Consider the following 16524-nt stretch of genomic DNA (forward strand, 5'->3'; position numbering starts at 1 on the left):
CCAATCACAGGCACCCAGCAGCCCTGACGGACAGCTCCCCCGACCAATCAGTTCAGAAGGACAGGGGGAACATGGGTCATGTCTTTGGGACTGGAAGAGGCTAGCAGCCTGTTACCTTTATATTAACTCTTTTGCAAAAAAAAAAAAAAAAAACTGCTTTTTTTCTTGTTCTGGAGAGGAGATGAGGACTAAGCTCCCGCTATCACGAAGTAGGAAGTCGCTCAGAGCCCCTCTCCTCTAACTGGCCCATTCACACGTGACCCGCCTCCAACCGCCACAGACTTCACCGATTTAACAAGCGAACCTTGATTGATGACAATGTGAGCCAATCAGAAACAAGCTGCAGGAGTGAGTTTAAAGGTTCATATATGTCTTCTCCAAAAACACCTTATTCCATGAGCTGATACGACAGTATATTATATCACAGCGTATAGCAGATTACCACAGTATAGCATTGAGTATATATTATTAGGATTTCTCTGTGTGTTCGCCCTTAAGGGGTCTAACCCTACTAGAGAGGTTCTGGTGCAGTGAAGTATTGTTTGATTCTATAGACTAAACCAGAATGTGATGGTAACTGTACAACACAGCCTGTGACGTAACAGAGAGAGAGAGAGAGAGAGACAGAGAGACAGAGAGACAGAGAGACATAGTAGATAGGTCAGACCAAGTGTGAGGTAGAACACTATGATTAGATGAGAGTAATGGGAGCGGGGGGGAGATTTCCGTGTGGGCTTATCTTTGCTCAAGGTAGTGCAGCAGTCTGAGCCAAAGGTTCCAGTTGCAGTGATGGCAGTGTAGATTCAGCCAGCCCAGAGGCAACTGACATGTTGAGCCAACATGTAGGACACAGTGAGGGTCTGCAGTAAGACTCAGACACAGAGCCAAGACAACACAGCAATCTGCAGAAAAACAAACTTCGGCTGATGGACCGATAAACGCTTTTTCTTGTGTGAAAGAAGCTCATGTGTATTGATGTGTAATTGCACAATTTTGTTTAGTTTGTGTCTGTCATTGCTGTGATTTACGTATCAGAGTAAGACAATGTCTCACTCTTTCCCCTCTCTGTCTGTTGTCTTTCCTCTGTCTCTTTCCCTCCCCTCTACCATGTCCTCTCTGCCCCCCCTCCTATCAGTCTGCCCAATCCTGGATTAACCCTTTAAAAAAACATATTATAACAAACATGTTAGCACACAAGGTGTCTCTAGTTATCATAATAAGGGACTCTTGTGTTTCTTTTATCAGATGATTTGTGGGATTGAGTGTGTGTGTGTGTGGGCACAGTGCATTATCACATCTGTCGGATGCAATGTGCAAGAGAGCGTACTTCCCTGGCTGCCCCCCACCCCCCCGCCCCCCTCCTCCCTCCCTCTCTCCATCCCTCCTCCCTCCCTCTCTCCCTCGCTCCATCCCTCCTCCCTCCCTCCCTCCCTCTCTCCATCCCTCCATCCTCCCTCCCTCTCTCCATCCCTCCTCCCTCCCTCCCTCTCTCCATCCCTCCTCCCTCCCTCTCTCCATCCCTCCCTCCCTCTCTCCATCCCTCCTCCCTCCCTCCCTCCCTCTCTCCATCCCTCCTCCCTCCCTCTCTCCCTCTCTCCCTCACTCCATCCCTCCTCTCCCTCGCTCCATCCCTCCTCCCTCCCCCTCTCCCTCCCTCCTCTCTTCTCCCTCCCTCGCTCCATCCCTCCTCTCTTCTCCCTCCCTCGCTCCATCCCTCCCTCTCTCCATCTCTCCATGGGTATATGCAGTACAGGCATTTATTCTAATTAGAATAACGACCTACCTACTTACCTCCTCAGTGGAGCAGTTGTCTTCCTCTTGTCCACTCTCAGTCCAACTCCTCCTAATCCCTCCTCCACCATGGGCCATCCTCAGAGAGAGACAGAAGAGGAGAGACAATGAGAGGAAGAGAGAGAGGAAGAGAGAGGGAGAGAGAAGGATTCCCCTCCAGATGAGAAGTAAGAGTGATCTCGCTCCAGTTCTGCTCTGCTCCATCCTGATCTGGGGCCGCTTCGTTCGTTTGTGGAGCAGGGAGCTGGGGGCTGGGGGCAGGGAGCAGGGGCAGGGGGCTGGGGGCAGGGGACTGGGGGCTGTGGGCAGGGAGCAGGGAGCTGGGGGCTGGGGGCAGGGAGCAGGGGGCTGGGGGATGGGAGCAGGGAGCAGGGAGCTGGGGGCTGGGGGCAGGGAGCAGGGGGCTGGGGGATGGGAGCAGGGGCAGGGGGCTGGGGTAGGATGAGTCAGGCTCACCCAGGATCCCCTGGAGATCCCAGCTGGTGTGAGAAGCCCATCACAGACCTGAGAAACTGACAAGTGCAAGAGGGTTGTTGGTTGTCGGTTTGTTTCTCTTGCACCTATTCGCTATCCTGGACCCCCCCTCCCCCTTCTCTCCCCCTATCCTGGGCTCCCCCTCCCCCTTCTCTGCCCCTATCCTGGACCCCCCCCCCTTCCCCCACTCTGTTCCCATGAACATCTCATCCAGTCCAATAAAGGTTGTAGGTTCCGTTCAAGATTGTTTCTGCTGTGTTCTTCTGAAACAAACACACATACATGCATATTCTACACACACACACACACACACACACACACACACACACACACACACACACACACACACACATGCATACACACATACACACACTCTCATTCTTTGTATTAGTTGGCATTGCACAGACTCCTCATTAAACCTCAGGAAAGAAAGAAACATTTCCTGTCTTTCTAATATTAATGCTGCTTAAATTCCCACACATTCCGCACTGTTAGTCTCTCCACAAAACAAACAGTTCTGCAGCTCATACAGCAGTCCAAGGTCAATTTTCTTCCACATTTCCAAGCTTTAAAGTCAACAGCCTGCAAAGGTTATCAGAAACCACCATGGCTGGCATTGTCTTGATTATTGTATATAGTTCCATTTTGGCTGTTGGTTGCATATTTTCTGATACAGAATTACTTTTTTTGTAGTAAAGCTTTCAGTAATAGTTATTTGGATAATATATATTAAAATTTGAATACATTTCACTGACAGTATTCAAAATCATTGGTTTATGTTTGGAGGATTAAGGATTAAAATATTTTAACTTTTTTTTTAAAACATGACAGTTCAAAGTAGGCCACTTAACAATAGGTGTAATAGGTGTTGACGACTACAGCAGCATAATAGCGACCAATCCCTGCACAGCCTCACTGATTCAAACCTGAGAGATGTGTCTGGCCGTTACTGCAAGGTAATGACCAGGTAATGTGAACATTTTGAATATCTTATATCCCTTTTTTTCTTTCATCATATATTTTTGTTCCCGGATAAAAAATCACGACCATGAAGACAGGAAGGTTTTTCCACAGTTTTCCTGGCAGTAATGCAGAGCTGTCGACCTCACGTCATCGTGTCTCTGTTCAGCGCCATCTAGTGGCCGAAGTATGTACTGTCAGCAGGGAACTTTAAAACACCTACGACAGTACAAGTGTCACTTGATCACTGGTCCGTCCCGAGCCTGACGTGCACTCAGGATGAGATAGTGGATCAGCAGCTGATCCTGGATCTGAACACGAGACCGACCAGGACACCAGCTCAGCGGTGCGCTCAGACCAGACACACCAGATCAAAACAGTCCTCAAACCAACGCTTGATTAAACGTCGTTTATTTTATCGAGGAGGAACAGTTTAACCACAAATGAAGAAAAAGAAGCTACAAAATGAATGAAAAGCAAGAGAGACATATTTTATATTGTATATTCACATGTTCAACAATGACTGTTATTGATATTGATGTCAACTCCATATTTTCACTCGTGTACTCTCCTCAGGTGCGTGTGAGTGAGTGTGTGTGTGTGTGTGTGTGTGTGTGTGTGAGTGAGTGTGTGTGTGTGTGTGGTGTTTGCAAGCCAAGGCAGGGCTCAAGGACAATATACTTCTCTCCATCTCACCCTCTCAACTTCTTCCATCGATGTGTTCAATATCGTGTGTGTGTGTGTTTGTGCTTGCTAGTGTGTGCGTGTGTGTTCACTTCTTCTCTCCCTTATCGTTGTACTCTAGGAAGAAGTCGTTGCAGGCTACGGTCAGCGCTCCGACCAGGATGATGAACTCAGTGAAGTCCACCTCACCATCGTTGTTTGAGTCCAAGTCTCCCATCACCTTGTCCACTGCCTCTTTATCCTGGGCATTCTGTACACACACACACACACCATGCGTTAAGAGCTCATAACAGTATCAAATCTATCTTGTTTGTACTGCATGTGTGTGTGTGTGAAAAAGAGAGAGAAAGGGAAGGGGCGAGTGTGGGGACACGCGTGTGCATGTGTGTGTCGGTACGCGTGACTCAGATGAGCCAGGAGACGGCTGCTCACCCCGAGGTAGTTCCCCAGCTCCTGGGTTAGCATCTCCTTCAGCTCGGCTCGGCTCAGCGTGTATTTGTCCCCCTCGTTGCCGGAGTACTTGTGGAACGTCTGGATCATCAGCTGCATGGCGTTCTCCAGGGTGGAGGTGTTCTCAGAGTTGGGCATCGACATGCTGCAGAACAGAAGAGACCATCACACACTCGCTGCTGTTATCTGTGTTGGCAGTGTGCAGGTGTATCTGACCACTGCTCAGTCAACCTGCCCTCACACACACACCCTCACACACACACACACACACACCCTCACACACACACACACACACACACACACACACACACACACACACACACACACCCTCACACACACACACACACACACACAAACACCCTCACACACACACACCCTCACACACACATACAGACACACAAACAGACACACATACATCCATGCACTAAGCTGTCTCCCAGTAAAAGTGACTCCCAGTCAGCGACACAAGGTCACCTCCTCATTCATCCACTAATGTTTCAGATGAGTAAGTTTGGTGGTGAAGCTGACCCCAGACCTGCTCTCCGCAGGGAAACAGGAGCAGACAGGATATGTGAGCTGATAAGACTGAAACTCTAAACTGGTGAAACCTCCAGACCAGTTCAGGGTGAGCTGGGAGGAGGAGGAGGAAGGGGAGGAGGGGGAAAGGGAGGAGGGGGAGGAGGAGGAAGGGGAGGAGGGGGAGGAGGAGGAAAGGGAGGAGGGGGAGGAAGGGGAGGAGGGGGAGGAGGAGGAAAGGGGCAACCCGAGCTGGCCTCTCCTGCTCCTCCCGGATGGACAGGAGACAGGTGTAACCCAGGAGACAGGTGTAACCCAGGAGACAGGTGTAACCCAGGAGACAGGTGTAACCCCCTCCTCCCTCCTACCCCCCCCCCCGTCCACCTGCCTCATCTTGTCAGCAAGGTCTAGTCTCATTCTGTCTGATCACAGGAAGTCTCTGGAGGATCACGGTCACCGTGAACCTCCAGGAGGACCTCTGGATCTTCTGAGCAGGAGGAGAGAGGGGCGTGTAGGACAGAGGGACGTGGAGGAGAGAGGGGCGTGGAGGACAGAGGGATGTGGAGGAGAGAGGGGCGTGGAGGACAGAGGGATGTGGAGGAGAGAGGGGCGTGTAGGACAGAGGGACGTGGAGGAGAGAGGGGTGTGGAGGACAGAGGGATGTGGAGGAGAGAGGGGCATGGAGGACAGAGGACTGAACGGGAGACATAAAGGCAGAGTGCAAAGAGCTGGAACATGCAGCTAAACAGACAACCTCCACACAGACAGAAAAATCAACAATCTTCTTGTAGCTCTAGAGAACCCACATCTGCGTAAAAGCTTCCGTTTGCTACAATTAACAGCCATGGTGCTGTTTCTTTCATTCAGAGTAAGTCCAGCTCTGGATCTGATCAACATTCCACTACCCCCCCTCACCCTCCAATCCCTCTGTCATCCTCTCTTTCTTACCTGAGCGGAGGACGAGTGCTGGTTGGCTGTGCTGCTAGGACAGAGAAACGACTAACAAAGACTGGTGCGGAGGACGAGACGAACAGCATCTTAAATACTTCTCTCTCTCCACCCCCTCCCTCTCTCCCCTCCTCCTCCTCTCTCAGCATCCCTCCCTCTTTCCACCTGTTACTCCTCACCTCCCTCCCATCCCCCCCATCTCCTCTCCTCCATATCTGTTTACGCTGTGGACTTCTGCGACCCAGTTGACACCTTACCAACCCCCTCCCCCCCTCCCCCTCCGCACCAACGCTAACAATACTGGAACCTTGGTACAGGCCCTCCTAACCTGTTATTCACTTTTACAGTAGATGTGACAGAACAGTGTTTTAAAAGTCAAGAAAGAGGAGATAGAGAGAAAATTAGATAATATAAAAAATTCTTATTTAGGAGATATACCTTGGCTTTTGAGATAGAGGCACTCTCTGGTTTGGCTGGTTTGGCAATGTGTAAAATCCAGACTCCATTCCTGTTCAGAATCATGGGGTCTAAAGTTCTCATGGAGCTCCTTAGCAACAAACAGGGAGAGGAGCTGAAAGAGGGGAGAGTCAAAGGGTCATTTTCTGTCCACCTATAAAGTTCACACTCTCGTTTGCAAGGCTTGTCCTGGCTACAACAGAGCACTGGTGCGTAGAACGTATCACTTACTTACTCCGTCACGCTGGAGCATCCTGGCAGGACTGGGGCTGTATGTAGCATGTGTCAAAACACAGGAGAGGACGAGATCTGAGATGAACAGCAGGACACACACAGAACCTCCATGCATGCAGTGTTTGCCTGAATGTGCACGTGTGTGTGTGTCTGTGTTTGACCCTGTGAAAGGTAGGATCATACCTGATACAGTGTCACAGGGATTAGTGTTGGATTATCTGGATGAAGTCAACACACACGCACACACGCGCACACACGCACGTCAGGCAAGCTCTCTTTCTCTCTCCCACACACACACACTAAATACAAACAGATAAAATAAGGAAACTGTTGGACAGAAGGAAAAACTACAACAAAAACATGGTAATAGGAAGGCAACACGGAAGCAGTCCTGCATGACAGACACAGACACACTAGCTGTGTCACACGACGCCTCTGTTAAGATGTACACAGTAACAGTATACAGTTATCTGCCAATACACCCAAGGAAGTTCTGAGTGCATCCCCTTGTTCATCTGCCCAGCGCTAGATATAGAGTATCAGTGTGGTGGTGTGTGTGTGTGTGTGTGTGTGTGTGGAGGGAGCCATGTGTATACTGTGTGTGTGTGTGTAGCATTGCAGTCGGCAGGTTCCAACAGAATGGGGAGTGTATGCATCAGTGTCTGGTTTCAATATGCTGATGTGTCCGAGTGATGTGGAGGGTGACCGTGGCACATGACCACGTTAAGAGGCTCTGCTGGGAGGCCCTGGATACAGGGAGCAGGGGGGAGGGGGGGAGGGGGGGGCAGGTAGATGACAGGCTGGTTTACTCCTCCCAGGCCTGGCCTAGTCCTGAACTCAAAACAAGCCAATGGCTTAAAGGCTCTTACATTTACATTTAGTCATTTAGCAGACGCTCTTATCCAGAGCGACTTACAGTAAGTACTGGGACATTCCCCCCGAGGCAAGTAGGGTGAAGTGCCTTGCCCAAGGACACAATGTCAGTTTGAATGACCGGGAATTGAACTGGCAACCTTCGGATTACTAGCCCGATTCCCTCACCGCTCAGCCACCTGACTCCTCCATCTCTTAAGACAGAGATGTAATTTTGGAACCCGTTCAGTCAACTCTCTCCTCTAAGAACAAATCTTGAACTGGAAGAGAAAAATGTTACCTAATTTAAAGACCCTTTATCAATTTTTCATGTGTATGCTGTATAGAAATGGTCAAAACAGGTGGAGCCGTTTTGTATATAAAAACTTTATTGTTCAATGTTTTTGAACAGTGACTGGTCTGCATACTGGTTGTATTGTGCTTCTTAGTGTAGACATTAGCGTGTCATGGATGACCCAGAACACACCGGCACAGGGATCAGAACACAATGGCTCTCCAAAGATGGCATGTTTGTGTAATACATGTGTTTTACAGGAAGTATATGAATATTATGTGTAGTGTATGTGTTTTACAGGAAGTATATGAATATTATGTGTAGTGTATGTGTTTTACAGGAAGTGTATGAATATTATGTGTAGTGTATGTGTTTTACAGGAAGTATATGAATATTATGTGTAGTGTATGTGTTTTACAGGAAGTATATGAATATTATGTGTAGTGTATGTGTTTTACAGGAAGTATATGAATATTCTGTGTAGTGTATGTGTTTTACAGGAAGTGTATGAATATTCTGTGTAGTGTATGTGTTTTACAGGAAGTATATGAATATTCTGTGTAGTGTATGTGTTTTACAGGAAGTGTATGAATATTCTGTGTAGTGTATGTGTTTTACAGGAAGTATATGAATATTATGTGTAGTGTATGTGTTTTACAGGAAGTGTATGAATATTCTGTGTAGTGTATGTGTTTTACAGGAAGTGTATGAATATTCTGTGTAGTGTATGTGTTTTACAGGAAGTGTATGAATATTATGTGTAGTGTATGTGTTTTACAGGAAGTGTATGAATATTATGTGTAGTGTATGTGTTTTACAGGAAGTGTATGAATATTATGTGTAGTGTATGTGTTTTACAGGAAGTGTATGAATATTATGTGTAGTGTATGTGTTTTACAGGAAGTGTATGAATATTCTGTGTAGTGTATGTGTTTTACAGGAAGTGTATGAATATTCTGTGTAGTGTATGTGTTTTACAGGAAGTGTATGAATATTATGTGTAGTGTACTGAGCATTGGTTAGTTAGGCAGAGACTGACATGCACAGCAGGAGGGCTGTCTGACTCCACAGTGATGGATCCCCAAGACGGTCTAGGAAGCCACGTTGGCATTGTCTCCCATCCTTTGCTGGCTTAAGTTTTGGGCCAGGTAGCCAATCAGAGTGAGGTATTCCTTGAAGCTGACCTTCCCGTCACTGTTTTCGTCCAATCCCATTCGCATTTCCTTCAAAGCAGAGGAACTATTTGTACCCTGGGAGAAGAAGAGGGAGGGGAAGAGAGACAGAGATCAAACATGCAGCATCGATCTATAATATATGTTGTGTGAGGGATGTGTGAGGGATGTGTGAGGGATGTGAGAAGGGATGTGAGCAGGGATGTGAGCAGGGATGTGAGCAGGGATGTGAGAAGGATGTGAGATGGATGTGAGAAGGGATGTGAGCAGGGATGTGGGCAGGGATGAGAGCAGGGATGTGAGCAGGGATGTGAGAGGGATGTGAGAGGGATGTGAGAAGGGATGTGAGCGGGATGTGAGCGGGATGTGAGAAGGGATGTGAGCAGGGATGTGAGCAGGGATGTGAGCAGGGATGTGAGAGGGATGTGAGCAGGGATGTGAGAAGGGATGTGTGAGGGATGTGTGAGGGATGTGAGCAGGGATGTGAGCAGGGATGTGAGCAGGGATGTGAGCAGGGATGTGAGCAGGGATGTGAGAAGGGATGTGAGCAGGTATGTGAGAAGGATTGTGAGCAGGGATGTGAGCAGGGATGTTAGCAGGGATGTGAGCAGAGATGCGAGCAGGGATGCGAGCAGGGATGTGAGCAGGGATGTGAGCATGCATGATTATGATGTGAAAGACTTTCAGAACTCCAGAGCCACAGAAACCAGAGCACTTCTGAGGAGCAGGGAGGAGAGTGGGGCGAGAGAGGGAGGAGAGAGGGAGGAGAGCGGGGGGAGAGAGTGAGGCTCACAGCTAATATCTGGCCCAGCTGTTTCTTCACCAGGCCATCGAAGGCTTTGCCCCCCAGGGTGGCCTGTCCCCCGGTGGACTTAGCGAACGTGCCCACCACGGTCCTGATGGCTGACTCCATTTCTGCCGGAGGGAAAAGAGAGGTGGACCTCAGATGCTGCTAACCATTAAGGACAGGCACAGTCGACGTCCAGAAAAACTCAAACTGAGGAGATCCCTCAGGGGAGGAGGGGATGATGTCGGAGGAGACCTAGCCCAAATGGACAGTAAGATAAACAGAGGGATGATGGAGGGATGAGGGAGGGTGTTTAAGGTAAACTGATGGAGGGATGGAGAGGAGGCCGGGGGAGACTGAGGGAAACACAATGGAATCTGTGACCTCTGGTGGGGGTTAGGGCTAGGGTAACCTAACCCTCTGTGGCAAGTAGAGAGCCAGGAGGTCCGGTTACCACGGCCACCACCTGCCTGTCACACTCTCTCAGCATGGTCAGGACACACAACAATAAAGCTGTGATGTGACCATGTTAGTGCCCCTGGACATCCCAGCCCTCTGTTAATACGTGTTGTATATGGTGTCGAGTTTTTATAATAATCATTTATTTCTGTAGGAGGGACTTTTCAATTTACTGGGGATAATTTGAACCTGTGATCTCCTGATCTAGCACTGAGCTATACCCATCCCTGTTTCACAACAATGCTATGTTTGGTTTAGTTCTTGGTGAAGCCCTAATGATAAACAGTGAGCCTGTAGTTAGCATGTGGGTGTGTCGTGCTGTTCTGGACGAGGTCTGGGACACAATGAGAATGACGTATGGTGATGTTGAGATGACCTCAAGGTAATTCTAGAGTAAGGTAAATCTCCCATCTGACACGAAGGCCAAACCTCAGTAGTCTCTCTCTGTCTCTCTCTGTCTCTCTCTGTCTCTCTCACACACACACACACACACACACACACACACACACACACACACACACACACACACACACACACACACACACACACACACACACACACACACACACACACACACACACACACACACACACACACACACAAGCCCCATTAGGACAGGTCTTGCATTAACCTAATTACTGGGCATGCAGGAGCTGTGAGCCACGGATTCGGTTTCATATATAGCACCCCCCTGTAACACACACATGTACACATGTAGAGAAGCAGACCCCCCCCCTATACACACACACACACGCACGCACGCACGCACGCACGCCCTTTAAAAACAACACCTCATACACAGCACCTGTCATCATCAAGGTTCTCATGATTATTTGATGGGAAACACGACAGGTGTTTGTGTCAGGGTGTGGCCTTGTGGTACTACCGACAGGTGTTTGTGTCAGGGTGTGGCCTTGTGGTACTACCGACAGGTGTGTGTGTCAGGGTGTGGCCTTGTTGGTACTACATCAAAATGATTGACAGTGACATGACTCCGTGGTGACTGTGGAGATAAACAGGGGCTGTAATTAGCAGGAGGTGAAACCAAACCAGGCTTAGCTAAAACCAGGACAAGCCCACAAGCCACAAGGGGGCTTCCAGACAGAACCAGGACAGGAAGGAGGAGAGCTGAACTTTTGTCAAGGCTTAGGAGTCGTGAATTACAGTTGCATATAGAAAGCTTGGCTTTCGAGAGACAGAGAATATGTGAGTAGAGACCTAACAAGCATGGAGTCGTCCATACCTAGACTGTTATTCAGGTACCAGTGGGTTTATGCAGAGTGCGAATTATACAATGACATTCGGGGGGTCAACTTCTCCAGGGTGTGTATCGACCCCCCCTGACCTTTTACCTCTTTTGGGGGGGTCCAAGTCTTAATTAGGGGGGCCAGACCCCCCTAAACCCCCTGTAACCCACACCCTGGGTTTTGTAAACCAGATAAATGAACAGTTAACCGTGTCCTATAGAACTTAATCAGGGGTTCAGTTGATCATATGACCACAGGGAGTAGGTGGATGTGTGGAATTTGCATTTCACCTGTGGGTTTATTTTCAGCTGCCATGATCTCTTCACTGAACTGGAACACGTGGTCTTCTCCTGGGTAGTCTCTGTCTGCAAATACAAAGAACACAAAATAAGCATGAAATCGACTATTGGAAAAGCTGCCTATTTATATAAGACATATAATGATCTGCTACAGCTTTGTCAATGTCGACTTCCATTTAAAATGTGCCTTCATGACAGGGCCTTGATCGGACCTCGTCTTCAGGCTACCACTCTTGGAATATGACCGCTATCCGGAGTAGGCCTACGAAAAATGTAAGTTGTGTTGCACTTCAGAGTCTTTGCCTCTCCTCTCCTACCGGGAATAATCTTGTGTTTCTCTGCTCACCTGGCCCACATATTATATCCAAAAGACTAATTTTTTGAAGGGGGCCCCTAGGGTCTAGCGGTGGAATGGTGAACTTCCAATCCTGCACTAGGTGTGACTGCCTCGCTTCCTCACTCTGCACCATCGTGCTCTAAAACCAACATATCTGTCATCGCCTGGAACAGCCGGGACAAGTCATTTCTCTCCCGTGCCATTAAATACACCTGGGCTGCCATTCGACTCGCGCTACCGGAGTCTTATCATGACTTTAATAATACATGCTGATAAGAGCGGTGAACGAGTCGCTGTACCGATTCCCGTGTTTTGACGCTAGCGGATTACCCTGAACGACTACCGGACTGCCTGCTGTGTTTCTTGTGTGAATGTGATCGGCGGGGGGGCGCGCCTGCATCTCCTGGGTTTACATTTAGCCTAACTAATCCGTACGATTTGTAGAGTGGTCCCGAGGTAAGGCTGACATGGAGAACATTAATAAGTAAACGCGAGGACTCTGGTGTCTCCTGAAGTGTAAAGGGATTGAGGATTGGGTTACCGACAAGGACAACACGATACCTGCGGCCAAAAGGCTAGGTAATCACAATAGAGTCGCCCGCAAGTTAGGCCTATTTAAAATTAATGACCTTTCGGAAGAAACTACCTATAACTGACACACATGCATATTAGTTTTGCAAAAAGAGCCATTTGTATCCATCACTACAAAGTTAGCAAATAAACTCAAGTGCGAGAGAAGAGAAGGTAGATCATTACACGAGTTGAGAACAATTGTTTAAAAAAAAGTGGACAGTTACCTCACCTTAGTTAATAATAAAAAGTCACTAGTGTGCACAATATCAGCTTTCGTAGTAGATTTCTCCTCTCCCTTAAGAGCGCAGACTTGATAAACCAGCAAAATGATCTCGCTTCCGCTATTCGATTTCCTTCAGACAACTTTTTTTTGTCGTAGGGCGTGTGCGAGGGAAAGGAGGGGGGATGAACAACGTCTCTGGAATGGAGGCTCTGGCACAAGGGAAGTGATTCAGCGACGTTACCAAAACTGCTCTGTTGTTGAGGAGTAAAAGACACACTTTACATGAATTAATGTCAAGACGGTGTCTGTTTTGTTGCTGTTGAGACAGCAGAAGAACGCAACATGCTACATTGCCCAGCATAGCAGAGTCGTCTAGTCTATCCACAGTGCTAGTGTAGGAGTGCCCTAACGGACAGGTGTCAACAAGTTTTAAGGTGTGTATGCATACAGGACACAAAGAGAGCATATTTAGCAGACTATATCTCAGCCACACCCTGTTTATTCAAATAAAAACCTTTCCAATCCTGGTTGGTACTCATGCCAACTGATTAATATGACAGGAGAGGCATGTTTCATACAAAGACATGTTAGTAAGAGTATCAACATCACACACAGGGACACACTGATCATACATGGACGTCTCTCCCACCATGCATGTTTCCAGCTCACAGCTCTCCTTCCACAGCCTCTTACAACACAAGCAGCCTGCTTTCCACTGGAGCCCAGAATACCTTCAGCTTACATACCAAGATTCTCTCTTTACACAGACAATGTTGTCAGTCCAGCATTACACAACACTGGTCTTGTTAGTGTGTACCTGTGTGTTGTGAAATAGGATTAGTTCTAGTCTGGCTGGTTCGGTACAACGACAGTATTGTGTAAAGACAATTATTCTGTCAAAACAGGGAGGTAATTCTTGCTGAGAAGGAAAATGAGAAATGGTAGAAAAGAGAGAGAAAGCAAGACGAAGGGTGAGCGAGGACATTTAAACAGAGATCACAGCTTGACAATCCATCACACAGGATCCACCAGCATCTACAATGATTGTGAAATCCCCTTGTCGCTAATTAAGATGGTAATTAATCATCTAGAAAGGCACACAGCAAAGTGGCAACAAACGAAACAGAACGTGACCCTTCAGAGTGGTTATCTGCTGAAGCCTCCGTGCTGATTGGCTAGACGGCCAACGAGCTGCCAGAACTCCAGGAAGGTGAGTTCTCCATCATCGTTCTGATCCAGGGAGCTCATGAGCTGCTCGATCACGGCCGGGTCTGCAGAGTTCTGAGGAGGAGGAGAGACACACGGGCTGCATTTCAATACTCTATCACCGCTTCCTTCCTGCTGACTAACACCTACCACCAGAAGTAATGGTGGAGGTCAGTCAAGGTGAGTTACCACATGGCTAGAATCAGCTGGAGACAGTTGTCAGCTATTATGGTAATTATGTAAGAAAAGGAGGGCACTTCACACTTGACAACCAAACCCAGGTAAGAGACTTTGGCAAGCAGAATGTGACATGGAGAAATACCACTGTCATACATCTGTCTCCATCTAGTGTCCATGTTGAGGACTACAGCTTGACAGGCAAAACAACAGTTTGCAAACAGTTTGATGGGGAAACTGTAGCCTTCCGGCTTGGTCAGTGTGTCTAATACATTTACATTTAGTCATTTAGCAGACGCTCTTATCCAGAGCGACTTACAGTAAGTACAGGGACATTCTCCCCCGAGGCAAGCAGGGTGAAGTGCCTTGCCCAAGGACACAACGTCATTTGGCAAATGAAGAACCAACAACCTTCTGATTACTAGCCCGATTCCCTAAGCGCTCAGCCACTTGACTCACTAATACCGTACAGATGCACCTGGTCGTTCGCTACTCTGAGTATGTCAACATCTAACAAGGCAGGTCTATAGGTATATACGTTTACAGATGTATAGATTTAAGTGTAATTTGCTGGAGTCCCTACTGCCCGACACCCTCTGCCATGCACAGCAGCTAGGACTGCGTGCTTCCCTTCTAACTTAGCATCTCACTGTTTGTGGGTACTTACTTTGACCAAGTTGGGCAGCTGTGATGTGACAAGATTCTGGAACTCTCCCTTGCTGAGGGTGTCTGTGGAGCCGTCAGCCCCGGCGAAGGCCTTGAACTGGGCCACAAGCACCGCGATGGCAGCCTCCATCTCAGAGACACACGACCAGGAGCAGGACCAGGAGCAGGACTAGGAGCAGGACCAGGGGAAGACCAGGAGCAGGACCAGGAGCAGGACCGGAAGCAGGACTAGGAGCAGGACCAGGGGAAGACCAGGAGCAGGACCAGGAGCAGGACTAGGAGCAGGACCAGGAGCAGGACCAGGGGAAGACCAGGAGCAGGACCGGAAGCAGGACTAGGAGCAGGACCAGGGGAAGACCAGGAGCAGGACAAGGACCAGGGGAAGACCAGGAGCAGGACAAGGACCAGGGGAAGACCAGGAGCAGGACAAGGACCAGGGGAAGACCAGGAGCAGGACAAGGACCAGGGGAAGACCAGGAGCAGGACAAGGACCAGTGGAAGACCAGGAGCAGGACAAGGACCAGGGGAAGACCAGGAGCAGGACAAGGACCAGGGGAAGACCAGGAGCAGGACCAGGGGAAGACCAGGCACAACTGGAGCTGCTAGGAGGAACTACAGAAACACAACAGCATGTTACAGTTTTCACAAAGCATTTGAACTCCTGCTACTGTAGATATAACTTGCAGAGGGTGCTAGCATAGCAGGTCAGTGGTGGGATGGAAGGATCCTGACCAGAGAAGATGAAGAGCTCTAGGGAAGCATGGTTCTCACCTGGATGCTGTCTGAGAAGGGGACAATGTGGTGGGTCAGCTGGTCAGTCTCTCTCGTCCTTCACTCTCCCTTTCTTCTCTTATACCCTCCGTGTCCTCTCCGGCAGTGTGGAGGAGGGAGATGAACGTAATCAATCATTCACCCCTTTTCTTCCTGTGTGCTCACTTTGAGCTTTTCAATGTTTCCTTGTCTGTTGTCATTTCCATGGTTAAGCTGGTGACAGTGTAAGCTAAGTTACCCTACTGAGAGAAACATTCAGACACGCACCAGTTGTTGTTCCATCATGTGATCCCTCTTTCTGAGGTTAAACTTAATTCTAACTTTCCTTCATAAAACATTTATAAATAGTTTGCAGTTAACTAAAGAATTTTCAAACATTTATAAACATGCATTAATTGAAATAAAGATATTTACATAACCACAGTTTGAGGTTCAAATCAAACTAAATTCCATCACTTGCAAAAAGTGACATGACAAAAAGACATGATAAGGCATGAAATTCCGTTTTAATGTTTGATACAGAAAACCTAGCATTGAAATACTTGTTAAGATTTGCATAGGAAAAAAAACTAAATGTCATCAGTCATATATTTTGCCCTTCAAAATCAAGCAGACTACAAAAATGTACAGAAGCTCAAGTAACACATCAGCAGCAGCATGATAATGTGAGCTATAAGACTGAGTGGCTTATCCCCATCCTAATATTTCTCACACACACACACACGCGCGCACACACGCGCACACACGCACGCACACACACACGCACACACGCGCACACACACACGCACACACACACACGCACACACGCGCACACACGCACGCACACACACACGCACACACGCGCACACACGCACGCACACACACACGCACACACGCGCACGCACACACACACGCACACACGCGCACACACACACGCACACACACACACACACACGCACGCACACACA

General features: G+C 48.3%; 3 protein-coding genes across 3 annotated transcripts; all 3 read right to left on the bottom strand.

The window, feature by feature from the left end:
* Nucleotides 1-3938: 3938 nt before the first annotated feature.
* s100t (S100 calcium binding protein T) lies at nucleotides 3939-4503 on the bottom strand. Its single transcript, XM_067237188.1, has 2 exons — nucleotides 4342-4503; nucleotides 3939-4159 (listed from the first exon to the last, which is right to left on the bottom strand). The coding sequence occupies exons 1-2, from the start codon at nucleotides 4501-4503 to the stop codon at nucleotides 3998-4000; spliced, it is 324 nt and encodes a 107-aa protein (XP_067093289.1). The 3' UTR covers nucleotides 3939-3997.
* A 3813-nt stretch (nucleotides 4504-8316) lies between these two features.
* On the bottom strand, nucleotides 8317-12920 carry LOC136943749 (protein S100-A13-like). The gene is made up of 4 exons (XM_067237189.1): nucleotides 12764-12920; nucleotides 11616-11690; nucleotides 9626-9747; nucleotides 8317-8910 (listed from the first exon to the last, which is right to left on the bottom strand). Exons 2-4 carry the CDS (start codon nucleotides 11638-11640, stop codon nucleotides 8752-8754), a joined length of 306 nt encoding a protein of 101 aa, XP_067093290.1. The 5' UTR covers nucleotides 11641-11690; nucleotides 12764-12920; the 3' UTR covers nucleotides 8317-8751.
* A 313-nt stretch (nucleotides 12921-13233) lies between these two features.
* Nucleotides 13234-15650, bottom strand: LOC136943750 (protein S100-A13-like). The gene is made up of 3 exons (XM_067237190.1): nucleotides 15578-15650; nucleotides 14808-15418; nucleotides 13234-14038 (listed from the first exon to the last, which is right to left on the bottom strand). Exons 2-3 carry the CDS (start codon nucleotides 14934-14936, stop codon nucleotides 13904-13906), a joined length of 264 nt encoding a protein of 87 aa, XP_067093291.1. The 5' UTR covers nucleotides 14937-15418; nucleotides 15578-15650; the 3' UTR covers nucleotides 13234-13903.
* Between the last annotated feature and the right edge of the window lie 874 nt (nucleotides 15651-16524).

The sequence above is a fragment of the Osmerus mordax genome, chromosome 6 (assembly GCF_038355195.1).
Source record: "Osmerus mordax isolate fOsmMor3 chromosome 6, fOsmMor3.pri, whole genome shotgun sequence".
Lineage (NCBI taxonomy): Eukaryota > Metazoa > Chordata > Actinopteri > Osmeriformes > Osmeridae > Osmerus > Osmerus mordax.